This window comes from Poromitra crassiceps, assembly GCF_964638095.1.
Source record: "Poromitra crassiceps genome assembly, chromosome: 6".
NCBI classification, from domain to species: Eukaryota; Metazoa; Chordata; class Actinopteri; order Beryciformes; family Melamphaidae; genus Poromitra; species Poromitra crassiceps.
This window is the reverse complement of record NC_139627.1, coordinates 42,076,436-42,099,889: the sequence shown is the minus strand read 5'-3', so window position 1 is coordinate 42,099,889 and position 23,454 is coordinate 42,076,436. Positions and strand designations below refer to the sequence as shown.

Here is a 23,454-nt window from a genome sequence, read left to right as displayed (position 1 = left end):
TTTTTGAATAATACTAAATACATCAAAACCATGAAATAAGACAAATGGAATTATGCAGTGACTCAAAAGGTGTTAAACAACTCAAAGCGGTCTTATAGTTTAGATTCTTTAAAGCAGCCAGACTTTGCCTTGATGGAAAGAAATTCACACATACTCAACTTCGCTATTTTATATCGGCCAATTTTCAATCAGCTTTGTATCATTGCAAAATCGGTATATCAGCTGTCAACCATTTTGCAATCTTTCATTTACTTTGACAGTTATTGAGAGTTGATTGAGTTAAGTTGTGGACCAGTGATGTCATTTGTGCATGAATGAGTATTTCACCACAAGACAATATAATACAAACAAACTGCTGCCCTCTCCCGACCCGCCAGAGGAACACTGTCCTCCCTTCACCCAGAGGAACAGTTCATCTTCAGACAAACTAATGGCACATGAAATAGAATCTGCTGCAAGTTAATGCTTGCCATTTTATTTCTGTGCACACACTGTACAACTACTTATAAAAGGCAGCATAGGCTGCTCATAATTCCCTATACACACATTTGACACATTAGGCTACCTATATAAGAGAGCTAGACAATGACATGATACAAGTCCATTACCTTTTTTGACCTTGCTTTGAGTTTGCATAAGGCAGAATCATAGTTAATGGTTATGTCATGGAAAACAAGATCATCTGTGTCAGACATGGTTTTAAATACTGTCATTACAGATTAACAGCATCGGCCGGCGTCTTGTGGAGTTAAAGATACAAACAACAAAGCAAATGTCTTACCAAATATTGCACACTTTTTTCCCATTCATGACTATATACTGTATATTTGATTGTCAAATACGGACGACGGTAGCCACATTTAGAAAAATACCCCATATAAATAAAAGAAAAACCCGTACATATGAAACATACGTATCGAAGGTTTTGAATCTAGTTGCTGGTGAGCACTAATCCTGCCTGTATGAAAGCACACGTTTCATACAGGCTATCCTTTGCACATGCATGTTTAGATGTATCAGTGTCTCTGACGGGAAGCGTTTTCTGTTCCTTCACACGTAGGCATTCTTATCAAATTGCTGCGTTCTGGAGGAGCTGCTGTACTCTGGAGGAGGCCTCTGGTTTATAGACTTGGCATGCCCTCTTGGGTGGGTAGAGAAATGAGAATGGGAGGCGGCACCTCTGTAGATATAGCCTGCCTGACTACGGCTGTGAGGAGACAGAATATAGATTGCATCTTCACAAATCAAAAGCCTACATGAATCAACAAAACTGATACATCCTTTTCAATGTTGGCCTATTTAAAATAATTCCTATATCGGCTGTATAACGTGATAGTTCCACACCACAGAAATATGGCAAAAGACACATAATATACAGTAGATAGCTGCGTTATGGAGGTTCGACTTGTGATGGCTCCTACAAACCTTTTGCTGAAAGTATCAGCGATGGAGAAGCAGAGCATGGCCCCTCCCAGGATGCAGAGGATGGAACCTGCCCAGCCGATGAACAGAGCAGCTCCCAGCTCGTACCTGCAGACAACACAAGTCACATTAATACCAACATGACTTGATCCGGCGAGTCATGTTGAGACAACAGGTCAAACAGGTCAAACACTTTTCTCACTTCTGTGCCACAAACATGGGGTCGAAGAACTCGCTTGTTATCCGGTGTGCGTAGAGGGAGCATGCTGAAAGTGAGCAGAGGCCTGTAGGTGGAAGAAGAAGAAGACTCCCTAACGTTAGATCAGTAATCACTATTACACTGATGACTGTAGGGTTACACTATATACGTGCCACTATTACACTGATGACTGTAGGGTTACACTATATACGTACCACTAAGAATGAAATTCACACCAGCGAAGCAGGTGATCCTGGCTTTGCTTTGGTCCGTTCCTCCAATTTTGGTGCATTTCATCCCAACAAGGGAAAATATAGCACCAAAGAAACCCAGACAGACAGCTGCAATCATCAAACCCCTGCAAGCCTGGATGTAACCTGGAAGAACAAAATGCAGAGGTGAACTTACAGGCAGTGAAACATGTGCTATAGGTACCTAATACTATATATATATAGGTATAGCAGCTATAGGTACCTAATAATATAGGTATAGCAGCTATAGGTACCTGCAGGCAGTGATTTTGCAGTTCCCCGCACTCTCACACAATCTTCGCATCCTTGTCATTTGCACAAGGTCAATTACCTCCTCAGGTGACACATGTACACTTAAGCACCAAGGACAATTTGTCAGCAGTAACCATAATTGTTCTCAACTTCTTCATGGTATGGTGGTGACAGTGTTGGCATGACAAATGTCATTTAGAGGCAAATATTACCTTGGTGGTTAACCCCTGGAACTAGTCGAGCATGGTAGAAACAGCCTGCGGCTCCCAGTAAATCTCATTTATAGCCTTCCAGACGCGAGAGCTAAGGCTAAACATTGACCTATTTGGAGGTAAATGAATTGTCCCTGGGAGAGCAGCATGCATCAAGCTTGAACATATCTATTAGACAGCAAATCCCCACCAGTAATGAGCTTCAAATTGAATTCTCTGACCAAAAAGTTTAGAGAAGGAGAAGTTGCGGTGGATTGTCCAACTCTCATAGGGACTAGTGAACCAGTACTAGTCTACACCATGAATGTTTCTTAGGAAAGCTCAACCACCATGCATTTTGAGTTGATCAAATTGGGTTTTGAATGGGTTTCAGACCAACGGTGGTAGAATTTTCTCAACCTACAGGGAAAAAGAACCCTGCAACTGTCTGGTAGTGAAAACATGAAAATCACCAAGAAGGAAGTCAGAGGGCTTTCACAGGACAATATCTATATGGTGTCTATCTATCAAAATCTATATGGTCTACACATAAAACGTAGTCAGAGGGTTTTCACAGGACAAAATCTATATGGTCCACAGAAAAAGTAGCTAGGATGACTTTAGCATGGTTTACAACAAGTCAATTCAGACATTAGTCATGTGTTCTTGAATTGTGACTCAGTCTACAAAGGAGGAAGGAAGAAAAATAATAATAAACAAAATAAAAGTAAAAATGATTGAACAAATGATTAGGCTCAACCTTTTAACAAAGCGTTTTAAAGTCAACTAGAAAGATTTAGGTGCAGTCAAAGTTAGAGAAACTGTTTCCAGGCACAAGTAAAAAAAAACAAACAAACAAGGAAAAGACAAAAGTGCTGACCATCCAGTGCCAACATGGAGGGGAAGTCTTTGCAGTTGGATACTCCTGTTGAATCAGTGACACAGGCTTTCCACAAATTGGACCAGAAGGTGGCTGTGGTGATGACCGTCCCATCAAGTGAAGACACCTTCCAGTAGTCCGTCGGCAACGTGGAAGATACGAGCACCCAACCCGAAGTGGTCAAAATAAAGGCCAAGATCTCTGTGGCCATGTTACTCATGTTGCACAGAAGACTCTTCTACACCGCTTGTGGCTGCTGTCTAAGCTAGTGGGGACCTCAAACGTCTCAATAATGAATGGTTCCCTCGGCAGAAAGGCTTGTTGGAAAGGTATCCCAGCTCCACACTGGTAAGCTCAATGGATAGGCTGGGATTGATAGTTAATGTGTTGTGGACTGTTATATTCCGTGGGGAGGGGTTTGGCCCAAAATGGTCTACATCGCTTCCTCTCCACCTCCTCACCCAATACACGTCACTGTGACTCACTATGACAGGTGACAGGGACTGCAGCAGGCGGGGGGGGGGGGGGGGGGGGGGGGGGGGTCAGAGGTCATGGATGTAGAAAGTGTCATAATGACATCACTTATGAGGTTTTGAATAAGTGGAAGCACCTCATGCATATGTCTGTGCATGCGTTGCTGTGCTTGCGTTGGTGTGTGTGTGTGTGTGTGTGTGTGTGTGTGTATGTATGTGTATGTGTGTGTGTGTGTGTATGTGTGTGTGTGTGCGAGAGAGAGCACACATGTGCGTGTGCACACAGTTACACCCATCCGTGTATATGTGCAGATGTGATTCATATGTCTGCAATTATGTGTGAAGCTGAAAATGCAGGTGGGAAGCCACACTGTCACCTATGATTAACACACAAGAGTGTGTGTGACCTGGAAGCTCCATACAGACCTAAAATAGCCTGATACAGATAACTTATTAACAGCGTGTCACTGATGTCACAGGAACAAGCGGGAACATTGCATGAGAAAATTGTCTGCCACGTTTGTTGAGAAATGTGTTAATAAGGTTAGTGATGAAGAAGCATTTTCATGACATCACAGACTGATCAGAAGGAAGCAAACAAGATAGGAAACACAGCCAAGACAGGGAAATTGTTAAATCATTATAGATTGAGTTAGAGCGCCATCTTGTGGTTGTATGTAACTATGAACTGTCTGTCACAGTAATGCCACCGTTAGATGGAGATGACAATCTCAAAGCTCTATTGCACACTTTCTTTTCTTTTCTTTTTTGAACAGAAGTGGGTTGAACTTGAATAGCATACTAAACCAATTAACTCATGAAAAAGGGTTAGGGTTAGGGCATTGGTATGGGGAATTTCTAGATAAATTAATGTTCTTGTCACAATGAGTTTGGTATGGTAGGCTAGTCAAAGCAATACCTAATGTTGTCAACAACACCAACAACAACAAAGACGCTTTACTGTAGGAAGTAGTGAGATCTGTTAAAAAAAAATCAACTGATAAAATATACTGAGTTAACCAATCGGTAAAAACAGTTACACTGAGAATAGTTACATACACTGTAGCCTACAATAACTTTTGCATATCTAATGTTCTCATTAGTGAAAATGACAGTGATGGCAATATATGGTAAATACTTTCATTAAAATACATCAAATACAGCGGAAATGCAGATTTTAACAAGGATTTCACAAAATGTCCTGATTTGCTAGCCGTGCAGTAACTTTAGTTTAATCTAGGCCTACTTGGCCTGCCCAGGACTTCGGTGACTCAGACACACTCAGTTTGATATTTCCTTCAAAAGATTACGCATTTGCCACAGCTAACATCTACCATAATCTGGAACACAAACAAATATCATCAAATGTTTTGTGTTTGTTTGTTTGTTTGTTTGTTTGTTTGTTTGTTTGTTGTTTGTTTGTTTCAGTGAGGAGCTGTGGGTCTGCAAAAACCCTTCACATGGTGGGAATTTGACATTTTGAATTTGTGACATTTCTATAAATTAGAAACTCTGACTGAGATAGCTCTCTCACATCAAAAGTTATGAGTATTTTAATCTGTTACAGTATGTGTCTAAAAGTAAAACGTGAGAAAAATGGCTTTAAACATTCCACAATGTTGTATTTCTATAGCAGCATACTTTCCCTTTTGTTGTATGAAAATGATTATTCACCATGATGTACAATAGAGATGAAAGTAGTCAAATCACTCAAAATCTCAAAATACCTGAAAAAATCATGTTCAACCTTCTTTGGCTCATGACCAACAATGTGCAGCAGCAACATGTGAAGGCTTTCTGCAGGCCACCACAATTGAAACAATATTGTGAAACCAACTAGTGGGAAGAATCTGTTGTCAAGCTAGTCATTTTTATCTAAATTTAGCCTATAGGTGAATGATGAAAAGAACAACGCACATTACTTCTTGACAAGTGAATATAAACTGTATCTGACAACAACAACAACAATCTGAAAGAAAATCTAAGAAATGCACCTATTGTCTACTTGTAAAATGATTAAATTTGCCTTACCAACACGCTTGTGTGGAATGGACTTCCATAAAATAACTTATAAGATTCTACATAGTTTTGCCCATCTCTTTTGGAACGGAACATTAAATATCAGCCAACATGATCTAGTAGGGAAGCTAATTTTGGATACTTTCTTTATAATGTTGATGTAATCGACTAATTTAAAGGAACAGTTCACCCAAAAATGAAAACTCTGTCATCATCTACTCCCCCCTCATGCCATATAACACACAGGGAGGTTGCCAGCACAACTCCTGAGAGAACCAGTCGCCATTGACTTCCGTTTTACTGTACTGTTAATTAAAGTTCATTGTGACTGGGTTTCTCTCTGGCTGGCATGAGCTGGCATGAGGGTGATGACAGAATTTTCATTTTTGGGTGAACTGCTGCTTTAAGATAATGAGATTATAATATCAAAGTATATGTAGCTTTAAAGGAATAGTATTGTCCAAAATTAAATATCCACTAGTTGAAAATAATCTTATGAAATCATAGATTACATCAAATTAAACAAATCAGTGTTTTAAAATAGGTACTGTAGATAGTCCAAGTCCTTCACTGACAAAAGAATAACACCCTGACAGTGTACTCTATATTTTAGAGCTATTTGATGAGGAACCTCGGGTAAAGATTAATTTCCAAAATAGATATTCCAATCGTCAAATCTTGGTATAAGCATATCACGAAAGATGTTTACATCATAGTTTCATTAGGCCTAACACTAGTGTGATAACATACGGAGTTTGTACGTGTTTAAAAAAACAGCTGACTCGAATAACTGACCTTCTAGCTTGAGGATAGTATGATGTGGTCTGCAGTGCAGGGCTCCAATGGCATTCCCAGCACAGTTGTTCCACAGACCCTGCAGCACCCACGTAGCTGTGATGACTGAAGAAGCCCTGCTGGTGGCCCGCCACTCGTTGGACACCGTGGCACCGATGGTGGCACCCAGCCCCGCCAGGCCGCCGAGGAACGCCAGGATCTGCACGCCAGACATTTGGTGGTTTCAAATCTTTTATACTACGTCAGTCTTTCGTTCCTCAAGAAAATGAAAAGACATAAAATTGCCCCAGGCCTACAAATTACCACTGTGGACATGTGTTTCACTGAGATGATTTACATTGAAGGGACATCTTGCCTTGTTCTGTTTAGTGGCAGGGGATGGACAGACGTGTCCTCCAGTGAAAGTTAGTTATTACATTGAGCAGCTTTTGAAAGGGTCCTCTCAGCTGATTTTGTCTTTTGCGCTCTCCAGTTCTAGTCTGCAAGTAAGGTCAAGTATCATATTAACATAAAAATAATAAAGGAGTAATCAGTAATCCTAGAGAAGAAGCAATGTGACAAAGTCCAGTTACTGGTTCAACTATTTCTGCCACAATATTTAGGAAGAGGAAATGACAAATAGTTGCCAGTTGACCATTAAAATAACTGTGCTATGCATGTTGTTTGTCATGTTGTTCTCTGGGGTGTAGGCCTATTTTCATCTACAATAAGACATAAATACATATTTAGACTTAATAAGCCAATTAATGAACAGATGGTGACATCAATAGTGTTCTTATATTATCATTTGTAAAATGTGCAGATTTGGATCTCCACAGTTATAACAACAGTTATAACCTATTCTTATGCCATTCATGACAGACAGAGTTTGGTAAAATTGCTCCATATATTTGAATAGCCCATCATTGGCACTGTTTGAATTTACGTAGGCCTAAGTCCACATTTCTATCTCACAAAAACATGTGAAATTCATCAAATGTAAAAACACATCAGGCCACCTACCCTCATTTGCCAACACTGTATCGCAAATACTCCCATCTGAGGTTTTTGCTGTTGGATTTGATAGATTTGAAGAGTTCATTTGCAAAAACAGGTTTCTCTGTTTGTATTTGTATCATTTTATATTATATATTGATGTATTTATATTGTAATTTATTTATTTTTGGTACATTTGTATTATCTATCATAACTAAAACATATGAATTTGATAATGTTCACATAAATGACGTAAAAAATGATGTGTTATAATTATGTGCACTCCAGGGAGTATTAAACAGGTGGTGTTTATTCATTTTAAGAATGGCGTTTACCTGGTTTTGCAAATTAACTCTAGTTACTGTTCATACTGTGGGTGGTAAGATAACAGTGGGCAGAGTTAAGCACCGGTCACACACTAAATAATTCTCTCACTGCCCTGTTTTAAAATAATCCATGGGTCCTTTAGGGTTCTTAGGGGGGTCCCCAGCAAATTTGACTTAATTCACTAGACCAGCGGTTCTCAAAGTGTGGTCCGGGGACCCCCAGGTGTGGCTTGAGGGGGTTCCACGGCGTCCCCAGCAAAAAGGGTAATTTATTTTCATAAAAATTACAACCATAAGTAACACAATGACAGAATGTATGAATATTTTGGTTATGGGTTTCATACACTTTCTCTAATAAAACATCTAAAAGTGACGACCCTCCCATTCTCCTGGCCCTCTCTTGCAAGAGCCTAGTGTGGGATGATTGGGTGCACATAGGCCCGGTGCACTCATTGCACTTTCAGGTCATTCAGTCTCTCTCCCTCCCTCCTCACTGATGCACATTTTGTTCTGTTCATTTGTTTAATGTAATTTGTGTTGTTGAATTATTTCCCATTAGTTTTAGTTCATAAATTATTGTTTTAACTTTTACTCTGGTGTATGACTCCCCTCATACACCAAAGTAAAAGTTAATAATTTATTATCTAAAAAATAAGACGACACCAATGACATTAAACAAACGAACAGAACAAAAGGTGCATCATGAGGAGGGAGAGAGCCTGAATAGTCTCAGCCTAACAACCCAAACACCAAGGCCCCTGCAAGACAGGGCCAGGAGAGTGGGAGGGCCGTCACAAAAGCAAAATCAATTATCAGTTGGAGGACCCTGGGACACAATCTTATCAAATGAGGGTCTGTCTATGGTCTAATTTGTATCAATTTAAGGGTGCTTGACATGAAAAAGTTTGAGGAGGGAGAGCGCCTGAATAACGACCCCAATACCAGGCCCCTGAGGGCCATCACAAAAGCAAAAAAATTATCAGATGGAGGACCCTGGGACAAAATCTTATTAAATGGGGGTCTGTGGTCTAAATTTTGTCTCGGTTTAAGGGTCCTTGACAAGAAAAGGTTTGAGAACTACTGCACTAGACAATGAATGAGAGAATGCAACGATTACGTTATGCAGCAAATGCCACCTGAAAGGTTATACACTATGTCTCAATATGTGGTAAGAAAAACATTAACTTAAAATATATGAATTTCACTGAACCAAATTTACTAAAATTGACTGTGAAATTAAATTTAAATTCTGTCTCCTGCCCCCCATCAAATTAAAAATAAATAAATCAGTTGAATTTGAATAGATGTTTGCTGGTCCCTACTCTTACTTCGCAATCTATCATAAATACTTCTATGCATTTCAGAGAAAATCAAACGGTTGGGTCTGTTTTGGTCCCCCCCCCCCCCCCCTCTTTTCCTTTCTTTTTTTAAAGAAGAAAAAGTTTGGCAAGCGATGTAGACTCGTGTCAGCCAATCCCCATGCTGGAGCGGATCACATGCAGCACTCACTCAGCTGACACAGGAGTAGCACGCGTTGCACCCCCACGTCACGGGAGCATATTGTAATGATTTATATGGAAACACATTTAACTGTTAAAATGATATAATTGTCTGGGTAGACGCCAGACCCAAACCCAGAGTTTCCCAGATTGGGGTAGACGGTGGGTAGACGTGACCTCCTCCAAGCCAGGGGGTCTGTCCTGGCTCATGGAGACCGACTTTGATGCATTAGATCCGCGTGGAGGTGACTTCCATGCTTGGAGCTCTCTTCTGGCTCATGGAAGCCGACTTTGGTGCTTTGAAATCCGGGTACAGGTGACCTCGTCGAGACGAGAGTGCGGATGCAATTCTCGGCGGGGTGCAAAACTCGGCATAACACCTGTCATGCCGCGAGTGTGCGCGTCTGCGTGATTGCGTCATAGTCCCAGTGACACACCGGCTGGGCTGAGAGAAAGCCCTGTGTACAGTACTGTGGTAACCTGAATGTCGCTAGCTGTGATTACATTGAAAGACTGTACGTTAGTTTACAGCAAATGTCCCCTCAGTGTTGCCTCTTCCGAGTCGATATCCCCACATCCTGTAGCCTGCAGATAGGCCATATTGTGACTAGCATTTTCGTTTACTTCCGTTCCCACGACAGGGGCACTACATACTTTTTTCTCCATAAAAGAGATCTATAGGTAGAAAGTACAAATAAAAAAGTTCTACTCGTGTTATCCTGCAGTATTTTTATAATCAGTGGTCAAAGACGGCACTATTTCTTACTAGGCGTACTAATCTGTGCAAGGGGAGTGGTGTGGTTTTGGTCACGTGGACCAATCGCGTAGCCGCTTTATTCCCTTGCCGTAATAACATTAGAGCCATGGCGACCACCAGTTCAAGCAGCGAAGAGGGGAAAAAGAAACCAAAACAGCGGAAAAAAGTGTGTAAAAGCCGGGAATCAAAGGACTCCAAACGATGCTATATGCACTTTTTGTCAGTACAGAATGAGGACGTGCAGGATTTTACCCAGACAAGGTGGGACACTTACAGGTCTGTCGTCAAACAGTGGCTTTGTCTGGACGGCGATAGTAAAGTTATCGCTGAAACTTTTAAACATTGCGTGGACGTGGATTTTGACCATGTTCCCGAGGACGCTGGATTTCACGCGACGTGTTACCGTCGCTTTATTTGTAAAAGACGTTTGGGTTTGGCTGAGAAACGCTGCACACAGATGGTGCAGGGGGAAGAAGAAGAAGAACCAGATGCAGCCGCAGCCTCGGACAGCATCGGCCCCGACCGAGCCACGTCTGAAACCCCCCGAAAGAAACTTCGGTCTCGGACAGGTTTGCCCGTCCGTTCTGCTGGCCCTGTCCTTCCAGCCATCTGCATCATTTGTAAAAAGGTGGACAAATATATTACTGTTGGTGGAAAACGGAAGAAGGATCAACTTTCACAAGCAGAGACAGTCTGCAGGTAAGCGACCCCCCCCCTCTCTCTCTCTATCTCTCACACACACACACACACACACACACACACACACACACACACCCACAGAGAGAGGGAGCATTTTCTTTTATTGCCTTGATCTCCTTGCCCCCCCCCCCCCCCCCCCACCTCTTTTTTCTTGTAATAACAATACAATGGATAAAAGATACAAAAACAAATGTCACCCACTTTTTTTTAATTATAAAATGTGTGATTTGACAGTAAAGCTGATTATAACTTTTTTTTGTTTTCAGGCCAGTTGCGGAAGGCTGCTGAGAAGAAGGAAGACTCTAGCGTTCTTTTGCATATCAAAGACAAAGACTGTGTGTCTCTGGAAGTGCGTTACCACAGGTCCTGTTACAGAGAATACACAAGGTCCTTGTCAAAGTCTACGGCAACACATACTGCAACCACAGATAAAGTATGAGTTATTACATTGCATTAACACTGCACATTTCAAAGTAAGGCTTTGACCTACAACAAATACTATTTTGTCTGTCTTTAGATACAATGTTGACAGCAGACCTCTTTGCACATGTTAAGTATTTTTTTGTCTGCGTGTGTGTGTTTTCAGAAATGAACAACCCTTTGCTGCCAGCTACAAGATATTCTGCGAACGAGTCATCCGTCAAAGGATTATCGATAAACAAGAAATCCTGAAAATGAACCAACTAAGGAAGAAGTTCATAGACATCGTTAAGAAGAATGAGGATATTGATGCTTCAGACTACAGGTAACTGTGTCCTTGACAGTTCAGTAAACAAAAAAGAACCTCTTTCATACTGAAAAGTTTCCATTTTATTGATTTATTCGCTCACAAGAAAGGCTGACAGTATGTTTAAATGTATTTGTTTCTCATTGTGAAAAAAATCCCTTTATTTATACATTTGTGCTCGTCTTTTTCTATATTTTCATTTTGCAGGCAGGATAAACTGAAAAAGCGGTTGGCCCGTGATTTCCCCCAGCTGGTGTTTCACAGCCCTGCAACGCGCAACATCTCCGAACTGGTTTTTGTTGAAACATTATCAGCAGATACACTCACTGTTAGACAGGCTACCGCATCCATCAGACACGACAACAACTGAGTCAACCGAGGTAAGCCAAGCTGAAAGTGACAATGAACACACATCTGGACAAACTACAGAGCACACAAGGACACTGTACAGTGCAGGACTGATATTGAAGAGACTTGTGAATGAAACTCCCGGGATGAAATGCCCCTGGCCTCCCACAGCAGAGGATTTGAATGTTCCGTCAGATGGAGCTATTCTCTTCGATGGCATGGCAGTCATTCAAGCCATTCGTTCCAAACCGGCTACCTTTGGAGAATTGGCTGAAAACGTACTACAGTATGTGCTCAAATTAGCTCTGCAGCACAAGTGTACATGGATAGACTTTGTCATTGACCAGTATCCAAAAATTAGCATTAAGAACCTAGAGCGGTCACGTAGGGCTGGGGTCGGTACACAACGGGTGCAAATCTATGGACGGGATCAAAAGGCACCAACGCAATGGAAAAAGTTTCTATCAGATGGAACAAACAAAGCAGAACTGGCAGAATTCCTCTATGTTGCATGGCGAGATGCTGACCTCACCATTTTTGGGCAGGGACCTCAGCTTGTACATAGCACATGGAGAACTGTGTCACTGTGTTTCCGTAAAAGAGGGTTCACAAACTGTCACTGCTGTTGAAGAACTGACATGTGACCATGAGGAATATGACACTAGGGTATTTGTACATGCACAGCATGCTGCACAAGAACACCAAACTGTAGTCATCAAAAGCCCCGATACTGACGTGGCAGTGATTGCTGTAAGTCTGCAGAGAGATTTACAGTGTAGCTTGTATTTCTTCACAGGAGTAGGCAACAGAACGAGGATCATTGATGTGGCTAAGGTGTCAGCAGCTCTTGGCACCAGTGTTTGTTCTGCACTCATTGGCATCCATACCTTCACAGGTTGTGACTCGACCAGTGCCTTTCATGGCAAGGGCAAAGGGAAGACATTTTCTCTTGCTTGCCAGAAAGAAGAATACCTGACTGGGTTCACAAATATTGGCAGCAGTTTTAACCTTGACCAGTCAACTTTCAACACACTGAGCAAATATGTGTGCCACCTGTATGGCCAATCATCTGCCAAAAACGTGAACGATGCAAGGTACAAATCATTTTGTACGGCATCATCAGCTTTGCCAGAACTGTCCATTCCCCCAACAAGTGATGCTCTCCACCAACATTGCAAAAGGGCAAACTACCAAGCAGCAGTGATGAGACGTTCTCTGACTAGTAGGATGTGTGCTCCTTCACCCATTGGCAATGGATGGGGCATGGAGGATGGGGAGTTAACAGTAACATGGATGACTAGAAATCCTGCCCCTGATAGTGTGTTGCAGGTAGTCCACTGTAATTGTAAAAAAAGCAAATGTGAAACTGGAAGATGTTCATGCATGGCTGCAAAACTGTCTTGCACTGATTTATGTCACTGCCAGGACTGTGAAAATGTGTCAAAGGAAACAGAAGAAAGAGGTACATGGGATGATGACTCTGATGAAAGTGATAGGGATGAGTAACCTAACATGTTACTATGTAGGCCTACTACTTGTTTTGTTCAAGAATTATTAAATTGTTAAAGAATTGCCACACTGCCTACATCCAGTTAAATGCAATGCATAAATGCAAACAGCACAGACTACTTACACAGCCAACAGAAGGTTTTATTGTGATGCATTTGTATGCTATTTTGTATTTTCATATATTTCCTTGGCGGGGGGGGGGGGGGGGGTGTACAAATGACAGATGCTGTGACACTTTGTGGTATTTGAATAAATGTTTCATACCATATGTTGTAATAATTCTGACCTCTAGTACTTTAATTTTTAGTCTTGTCCATTCCAATTTAGGGGGCGTGGTAACATTTTGATAGATTTTCTGCCATTTTGGTCCAAGGTGCCCTGATTTTCTTTTCTACCTTTCATTACACAGTAGGTTGAGACATTTTCTATGTATGAAACATAAGCTTTTGGCACAATTTACTGTGGAGGTTTCATTGTACTGTGTGGCAAACACTTAAGTTGAAGCATATTCTTTAACAAATATGCTACATTTCATGATCTAAATTCACATATGAGTAAACTAAAGGCACCAATACTTGTTTCAGATGTTAAGTATATGCATTTTAGCATTTATGACATTTGAGAAAGATTTTGTGTTGCCAAAAACACATTTTACAAGCAAAAACAGCAGCACAAGATTTTCGTTTTTTGGTTATAAACTGTTTATACATTTCTGGCTTGTGACAAAATACTGCAGGATATTATGAGTAGAACTTTTAACCCAAAGTCCAGAAGGGTATTGTCTATGAAAAAATGCATTGAATGAGTAGTGCCCATGACATGGGAACGAAACTCATTTTCTAAGCACTTTTTCATGGGTCCCAACACGGCCTAAGAGGAGAGGTCCTTTCCAGCTACTTTTCGGGACATGGAACCTCTGCGGAAAGTGGGGAGGGATAATCCGTCGGCTACAGCTAATCTTCTCTCCAAGATGTTCTTCTGGTAAGAAAAGCAGCCTGCATGTGAGAGCCGTGTTTGACATTAATTGAATGTAGAGTTCTCTTATGTGACAGACTGACAGTTTGCGGCCATTCAAGACAGCTAGGCTACCGCTACAGTAATATGATAGCAGGTGTCGAGCTTAATTCCTTGCATAAACCACACTGTGCTCACATGGAGGAGAGAACAAGGCACGCACAGGCGCAGCTAACTCTTAGAAAGAAAGCTATTCATCAAGTAATAATCACATTTTAAAGTAAGTTGAGACAACAGATGATTTCTGTCTGTTATTCTCCACCAACAAAAATAGTTCCCTCAGGAGGATTGCACTAGAGTTGCCAAGCAACAACAGGTAAACTTGCTGCCGCGGCTACAAGAAATTTTTTCACTACATTGACATTTTTGATTCCAGATTATTTATTCAAACCTATTTTGTTATTCATTCTTACTTTCTCAGCTAGACTTTCTATTGATACAATAAATACATTATGCAGAAAGCGGACATCCCTGCTTTTAAAGTCATTTGAGACAACAGATGATTTCTGTCTGTTATTCTCCACCAACAAAAATAGTTCCCTCAGGATTGCACTACCAGGAGTTGCCAAGCAACAACAGGTGAACTTGCTGCCTTGCATGGGCAGCACTTCATGGAGGCAACCACCTGAGGCGGGGTGGTTCTTCGCCTCCACGTCATGCATTAAAATCGTTTAACGCACACCTAGGAGTTCATTATCCTTTACTTATCCAACAGTCAGTTCTGGCCGAGTAATTTGATTGGATAAGAGGCATTCCAGCCATGCTGATATTTCAGAATAACATCACGGGCGCTTCACTGTGTGTATATCACTCCACTTCACAGCTGTAACCTTGATTAGGCTGAGCTCAAACAGCGCTCACGCACCTAGCATATGGATACACTTAACCTTAATTATGAACGTTAAACTGAAATTGTCTGTGCTACCCTCAAAGTAGCTAATGTTAGCTTCGCTAGCTTGCATTCGAGAAACTGCAGGCAGCAATTTTACCAGTTGTTGCTTGACATCTCCTGGTAGTGCGATCCTGAGGGAACTATTTTTTGTTGGCGGAGACAAATGTGATTATTACTTGATGAATAGCTTTGTTAAATACTGCACAACTGTTGTATAAAAGCATTATCACACTCAAGGTTATGCTGTTGTACTGTAATATCGTCACGGCTGTGATTATCTACGGCCGAATCACAGCTGTGATGATATTACAGTACACAGCACTCCCTCCTGTGTCGTTGTCTAGTTTTTGAATGAAAAACTCAACAGCAAATGTCTCTTTCCAGAAATCATGTTACTCAAGATAATCCACAGACATTGTTGTGAGCATCAGTTTCATGTCGGAACTATTTTCCTTCGACCAAACTAGTTTGATCGAAAGAGAATAGCAAAAATATGTATTTTTGTCCTTTGTAGTTGGCTGAATCCGTTGTTCAGAATCGGCTACAAGAAGAAGTTAGAAGAAGACGACATGTATAAAGTTCTGCCGGAGGATGGATCTGAAAGGCTGGGGGAGGAACTGCAGTGGTAGGAAATGATTGATGTCTTTATGAATTGTCCTAAACATGACGTATGAATGTTTACAGACCATGTAATATACATTTTGTCTGGTGGTATAAAAAAAAAGCCCTGAGGTCTGTGACATGGTCCATGGTTCTGGGTCTTTTTTAAATCCACAAAAACACAGGATTAGCAAACTCCCATGACCTGTTTTTGTTTATTTGGGACAGAGTCAAAACTGGCCCACTGTTCTGTGACCAGGAGGAAATCTGCATTGTTCCCCCTCAATGTCAACCAAAGGCCAGAGTCTCTGTTCCAGCACCTTGTCTTTCCTAGGAAGGCTGAGCAGTGTAATGCTTTTATATTTGGAATTATTTTATGCACACCCACTGGCCACCGGTCTTCTTTTTTTTGGAAGATGGGGACCACCACCCTGGCTTACCAATCAAAAGGTACCGTTCCCAAAATCCATGTAACATTGACGAGACATCCACAATACCCCAACAATATCCAGTGTTCCGCATTTCAGGATGTACACCCTGCTGCTACCAAGGAGCTTTCTAACTCCCCTAGTTATCTCTGGCTAAGAGATGGGTGCAGAGTCAGACCCTCCAGAATCCTCCAGCACTGTCTTCTGAACAGAGGATGCATCTGCTGGGTTTAGGAGTTTGTCAATGTGCTCCTTCCAGCTCCTGACAATGTTCCCATTTGCGGTCAGCATTTCCCTGTCCCTGGACGATGTCCTGTCTTCCATTCCTGAGACTTTGACCTCGTGTGCAGGCCACCAAAAAGCCTTAGCCTCTCTGAACTCCTCCCGCCCCTGGGCCTTTGCTTCTGTAACTACTGCAGCAGCAGTGTTTTTAGCCTGCCAGTACCTCTGGTGAGTCAGGTGACCCCTGTGGCAGCCAGCCGAGGACAGCCTCCTTCTTCAGCTTGACACCCCTCCTCCCTGCTGGTTATGGGTTCTGAGGTTGCCACAATGACAGGCACCGCAACCACCTACTGGCCACAGCGTCGGCAGCCTCTTCCATGATATTGGTTTTGAACAGGGTCCATTCTGATTCAGTGTAACCAGCATCCGCTGGGATACAGGACACTCTCTTTCACAGGTGAGAGCTAAAGTCATTCTGGACAGTCTTCCACCAGGCATTCCCAGCACACCCTCACTACACATGTGGGTTAACCAGGCCCAGGAGCCCCCCACTTCATTTGATCCAACTCAACCCCAGATGGTGATCAGTTGATAACTCGGCTCTTCTCTTTACCTGGGAGGCATTCAATGTCAATCCACCTGGGGGGAAAAACAGGGTTACTTTTGATTTTGATAGTTACCCACTGTTTCAGATCTTGCTGATGCTGCACCAAAAGTTACAAAGATTTTTTTTTAATTAAAAATATTTATCTTGCATAGAAATTAGTCAATTAATTTGGGCTATTTTTTATGGTTCCTTTAGCCTTCACATAAGCAATACATTATTGAGTCACATGACTTGCACTCGAGTCAGACTCGAGTCACAAATTTGATGACTTTAGACTCGACTTGACAAAATCAACAAAGACTTGTAACTCGACTTGGACTTGAACACAAATTACTTGTGACTTGACTTGGGCTTGAGCCTTTTGACTTGAAAAGACTTGATACCTTCCTCCAAACCCAAAGATTATTATGTTTTATTTAAAGACAGTATTAATCCACTCGCTACAGCTAGTCTGCCGTTCGCAAGATGGGACAATCAACAGACACCATCCTGATGTGTGGGAGTCAACGGCACTCTTACCGTTCTTTTCAAGCTCTCTTTACCTTGATATTTGCCCATTGTGTTTACATGCGTGTGGTTTGCATAGGAATGAAACCGGTTTGTTGCCACAAAATGTGTGACGCGCTGTTTCTCTCTCTATTATCCGCTCTGCTCTGTGTCTGCCTTCCTGGCCGTCCAGGGGAGCGGCTCACACTCACAGTCCAACACGTTCTCACTCCGAGCGCGTAGCATAGTGACGCTTTGTCACGTCCCATGTGCGTCGCGACTCGCTTGTTACTAACACGGTACCCTTGAGCGACCCATGAAACGACTTGGGCTTTCCGACTAAACCCCAATGTAAACCCATGGAAGTCATCTTTGACGCTCATGGCAACTGCTCCCCCGTTAGGGTCTGGGGGGAGGTTAGGTTTAGGCGTGGGGGGTGGGAGAGGTTAGGTTTAGGGTTAGGGTCTGGGGGAGGTTAGGTTTAGGCATGGGGGGTGGGAGAGGTTAGGTTTAGGCGTGGTGGCTGGGAGAGGTTAGCTCCTCCCCCCAGACCCTAACGGTGGAGGGTTAGTGTGTTGTGTAAATTTAAATACTCTTGTTAAAATAGCATTGCATTTGGTGAAGAGCACATTATGACTTGTTTAAGACTCGAAACCCAAGGTATATGACTTGGACTTGGCTTGGGACTTGCGAGTGTTGACTTGTGACTTGACTCGGGACTTGAGCGGAAAGACTTGCGACTTACTTGTGACTTGCAAAACAATGACTTGGTCCCACCTCTGGTAATTAGTAATGAGGTGGAATTTTTGTAATTGATTATTTTTGCTTAAAAATATATAAAAGCACATTATGTGTCACTTTGTTTTCAACTCTATAGTGTAGTGTATATATGTATGTATTAGTTTCTTGAGAATCACCACTAGTGCACGATTGAGCGTGATATTGCTTACCAATAGAATACTGAATGGGGATAATCATTTCCCTTCTTTCCACATGCTTTTTTCAAAGGTTTTGGGACCAGGAGGTTCAGAGGGCAGCAAAAGATCTGCGCACACCCAAACTTTCAAAAGTTCTTATTGAGTGCTATTGGAAGTCATACTCCGTCTTTGGAATATACACCTTTATGGAGGTACAGTACAGTGCAGTGCCACATAGGAATCCATTCACCTACTAGGGAGCAATGCTGTATTCAGGATGAAGCCTTGCAGCACATCCACATTGTCTACTTTACATTCCATTTTCCATCAGGAAGCCATCAAAGTCATTCAGCCATTGCTGCTGGGAAAGCTGCTGGAGTACTTTGAAAGCTATGACCGCAACAACCAGGCTGCAGTCTACGAGGCCTACGGCTACGCTGCAGCCATCTCCTTGTCAACCTTCGGCTTGGCTGTACTTCACCATCTCTATTGGTTCCACGTCCAAAGAGCAGGCATGCAGATTCGTGTTGCCATGTGCCACATGATCTATCGCAAGGTCAGTCGTGATGAGTCATCTCTTCTATATATAAATAAACACGTGTTGTTGTCGAGCATGGTGATCTGGGTCTGCCAGCCAGGTTAACTTGATTTGAACACCTTTGCACTGCAAAGGCTCTCTGTCTTAACAGCGCAGCACTGACAAAAACGACCACAGGACAAATTGTGAACCTGTTGTCCAATGATGTCAACAAATTTGACGAGGTGACGATCTGAAAGTAGCAATATGCTATCATAAATGTAAAAAAATGTGTGAATGTGATTTGTTCATTACATTATACAAGTTGTACCTCAGTAATACATTGTATGCTCTTATCATTTCTCTTACAGGTAACCTTATTTTTGCACTTTTTGTGGGTTGGTCCTCTACAAGCAGCAGCGGTGACATTATTGTTGTTGTATGTGATTGGCCCATCATGCCTTGCGGGAATGGCTGTCCTTGTCATTCTGATGCCAGTCCAGACTATGTTTGGCCACTTGTTCTCCACTCTCAGGTGCATAGTCATACACCAGGTTCCCCTTTCCGTTCGTCAAATGTTTCTGTCCTGTGTTGCGTTGGTGCCATTGTTGTGGTTTTCTCTCTACCATTTTAGGGCTGGAACAGCAGCCTTAACAGATGACAGAATACGCACAATGAACGAAGTCATCTCTGGTATCCGTATTATAAAGATGTATGGGTGGGAGAGGCCCTTCGCTGCACTGGTGGATGACATCAGAAGGTAGATTTCAGCAATTCCTCTTCATATCTACTTAATGGGAACTGGTGTGTGTATCACCATCATTATATGGGAATTACCATGTTAATTAAAGTAAGAGTGTATTTTAATCGAATTGAAACTATATGAACGTAATTATTTTATTAAAGCAATGGTGACAGTGTTAACTAGGCAGCACAAAAATAGCACAGGGTTTTCCTGCAAATTCTTAGGTTGTGGTAGTGCCAGACTGTGAAAGATGAGGTGCAGAAAAAACCCACAATACCCACTTAATGTTACATTCAACCGGAAGGAAAAAAACACACACATAGATGCTTTTGGAGGCGCCGTGAAATTTGTCCTCCGCATTTGACCCATCCTGGCTCGTCCTCCATGGTTCAGTCCAGGAGCGATGAACAGCTGCAGTGAAGCGCCCAGTGACCAACTTCTTCCAACCGACGATGTTCTGCATGTTTTTAGTGGGGGGTTATATATGGAGGAACCCCAGCGGAGCACGGGGAGAACACGCAAACTCCACACAGAAAGGTCCTTTTGACGAGATAGCCCACCTGGACAGTAGGCACTGAGGACATGAGGGGGACACACCCCCCAGCGTCTCAGGTGGGAATCGAACCCAGGACCTTCTAGCTGCGCCACCGTGCCCCCAGTTATCAGTTTGATGAATGTATTTGTGGTGCGCTGCCAGTGAGATTTTTTTCCCTAAGTGAAACGCGGGATGACTACGCCCTGAACTCATTTGATTGTTCGCCGCAACTGCATCTTCCTGAAAACGAGCAGCAAGTAAAAAAGATGTGGTTAAGATTAGGGTTAGGGTTTTCTTATTATATATTTCTTATACCATACCCAAACCCTAACCCTAACCAAATTCTTGTACTTTCCTAAACCTAATGTTTTAAAATAAGAAAAATGCTTGTTAAAAATGTGTGTGGTTTGACCAGGGCTCAAACCCTAGTGATCGGATTGAAGGCAAGCACCTTACCCATTACGCTACAAGCCGAAGCACGACCTGATCTGAAATTCCCTCCCCCCTAACCCTAATCTTTTTTTTTTCTTGCTGCACGTTTTGAGGAAGAAGCAGTTGCGGCGACCAATCAAATGAGTTCGGGGCGTGGTCATCCTGCGTTTCACCTAGGAATAAAAATCTCCCGCGCTGCGACAAATGAGTATGACTACTTATGGGACACAGCATTTACTGTCATCATGTGATATTGTACAGAATGGAGATCTCCAAGATCATGAAGAGCTCTTACCTGCGTGGACTGAACATGGCGTCTTTCTTTGTGGCCGGCAAGATCATCATCTTCCTCACCCTCTGTGTCTACGTACTGACGGGGAACAGGTTGTCTGCTAGCAGAGTGTTTGTGGCTGTTTCCCTCTATGGGGCAGTCAGACTCACCATCACCCTCTTCTTTCCCTCTGCCATAGAGAAAGTCTCTGAGACTCAAGTCAGCATCCGCAGGATCAAAGTAAATACAGAAGCCAACATGAGCAGCTTGTGTTGATTCCACCCATGCTGTCGATGGATATTTAAAATGGAATGTGATTCTTCTCAGAATTTTCTCCTTCTGGATGAAGTTGCTCTTCAACATCCATGGCTTCCTGTAGCAGAGAAGACAGAATGTATGGTGAAGATTCAGGATTTAATATGCTACTGGGATAAGGTAAGGACTGTTATATACAGCAGGGGTTTTCAAAGTTTGAGACTGTGGAACTCTTCTCAGACAAAGCTTGGAAAAGCCCCTCTGCCGCCCCACCAGTTCGTATGGCATGCTATGGGATTATGATTATGTTGTGCTGCATTTGATCCTATAGATACTCAACAATTGTGCAAACATACAGTAAGTAGCGTGATATTACTGTTTGGCATACTTCAGACTACACCAAAATACATAAAAAAGGCATTTATTTACTTTTGACCATGGGGAAAGTCCCAAAAAAATTAAAATTCCACAAAACTACTGTAAGTATCTCACCACATCACACACATTTAGGCTATTCTATGTCATCTTTTGATAACTAGCAATAATCCATGTAATATTTGTTTCCACTTCTATTCCCTGAGCCTCCTCTGACTAACTGTTTGGAGCCCCCCCTGGGGAGGCCCGCCTCCCACTTTAAAAACCTCTGATATACAGTATATGATTAATGTATTCATCATCATTTTATCTGAATTAAATGTAGATCCAGACCATTTCAACATAACTCAACATGTTTATTTACTATATGGAGGTGTGTCCTGTCATGCATGTTTATTTTTCTTACAGGTCATAGATGCTCCAACTCTACAGAGAGTATCTTTCACAGTGAGGTCAGAGCAGCTGCTGGCAGTGATTGGACCTGTTGGAGCTGGGAAGGTCAGGTCTAATGTTGATGGTACATCTCATGCGTCACTAATCATTGATGATGTCACTAATGATGTCACGATTTGCTTGCAAAATCATGACTAACACCGCCTGCAAAATCGCCAACCATAATGCTCATGTGGCCCGGGATGAAATTAGTTTGACACCCTATATGAGATCATGTCTGTCATAAAGCACTGATATAATTGGGGATTCACCAGTGATGTCACTCGAACACCCGATGATGTCATCAGTGATGTCACTTGAGCAATTTGTGGTGTCACTTGAGCGTGATGTCATCAATGAGTGATTTCATCAGTCATGTCGACAGCAGTGCAACCGCCGAGTTCGAAGTCGATCGGATGAACGGTTCTCGAAATATGCGGACATGCACACACACACACTCACGCAGACAGTTCCGGTATTATAATTTAAGAGTAAATTTTGCATTTCAATGGTTGTGGCAAATCACAAAAAGGCTCTTAAGTTCGACAGATTCATGTAACAAGACTTTGTAGATAAGTAGAACTTAGTGTCCTCTAGAGAGAGAGTGGCGTCAGCGGAGGACCAAAATGCGTGACTCATTAGCCAATGAACAGCCAGGAAGGGGTCTTGCGCTACTTTTGAATGCTAAAATAAAGCTGATAATGTTTCTTTCAAACTTTCAAAGTACAACACAAACTGTCCATTTTGCTGCAACTCGACAGTGCTGCTTAATCCAGGACCTTACTTCCTGGAACTATTGAGAGTAATTTTCTAGGGGACTCTGGAGACGATGTGCCATGGGCGCAACATGTGGGATTTATGATATCACTGAATATGTCACAAATGTCCAAATCACAAAATCGTGACTGATGACGATGATGATGATGAAAAATAGCAGCCCCATTCAGAATGTCAAGATGTCTCTTGAAGTGTGTGTGTGTGTGTGTGTGTGTGTGTGTGTGTGTGTGTGTGTGTGTGTGTGTGTGTGTGTGTGTGTGCGTGTGCGTGTGTGCGCGTGCGTGCGTGCGTGCGTGCGTCTGTCAGTCCTCTCTCCTCAGTGCCATCCTAGGAGAGCTGAACCAGGAAAGGGGTGTGGTCAAGGTCAAAGGAGAGCTGACCTACACCTCCCAGCAGCCCTGGATTTTACCTGGTACGATCCGAAGCAACATCCTTTTTGGCAAAGAGCTCAACCCACAGAAGTATGATAGAGTTCTGAGAGCCTGCGCCCTCAAGAGAGTGAGAATCACATTGAGTCATATGCTCCTAATTCTTACATGCCCTGTTGTAGTATGCTGTCTTCAGAGTATGTAGCTAGGATGGCTAGCTGGTAGTGTACAAGAAGGTAGCGTACAGTGTGCGAATGTG

At 42.4% G+C, this 23,454-nt stretch overlaps 2 protein-coding genes across 2 annotated transcripts in view; one reads left to right on the top strand and one right to left on the bottom strand.

Moving 5' to 3' along the window:
• Positions 1-1,050: 1,050 nt before the first annotated feature.
• LOC310778173 (claudin-10-like) lies at positions 1,051-6,696 on the bottom strand (the record flags this gene model as incomplete). The annotated part of the gene is made up of 5 exons (XM_083638529.1): positions 1,051-1,197; positions 1,422-1,530; positions 1,625-1,706; positions 1,837-1,998; positions 6,483-6,696. The coding sequence occupies 5 exons, from the start codon at positions 6,694-6,696 to the stop codon at positions 1,051-1,053; spliced, it is 714 nt and encodes a 237-aa protein (XP_083494655.1).
• Positions 6,697-14,229: 7,533 nt separating this feature from the next.
• Positions 14,230-23,454, top strand: part of LOC310779045 (ATP-binding cassette sub-family C member 4-like) — a gene marked incomplete at its 5' end in the record, with an annotated part of 51,650 nt that continues 42,425 nt past the window's right edge. The window contains 11 exons of the mRNA XM_083639538.1: positions 14,230-14,303; positions 15,743-15,853; positions 18,580-18,700; positions 18,820-19,044; positions 19,161-19,250; positions 19,377-19,540; positions 19,640-19,765; positions 20,979-21,228; positions 21,316-21,423; positions 22,027-22,116; positions 23,134-23,325. Of these exons, the coding sequence (XP_083495664.1) occupies positions 14,230-14,303; positions 15,743-15,853; positions 18,580-18,700; positions 18,820-19,044; positions 19,161-19,250; positions 19,377-19,540; positions 19,640-19,765; positions 20,979-21,228; positions 21,316-21,423; positions 22,027-22,116; positions 23,134-23,325 (1,551 nt within the window). The remainder of the gene's footprint in view (positions 14,304-15,742; positions 15,854-18,579; positions 18,701-18,819; positions 19,045-19,160; positions 19,251-19,376; positions 19,541-19,639; positions 19,766-20,978; positions 21,229-21,315; positions 21,424-22,026; positions 22,117-23,133; positions 23,326-23,454) is intronic.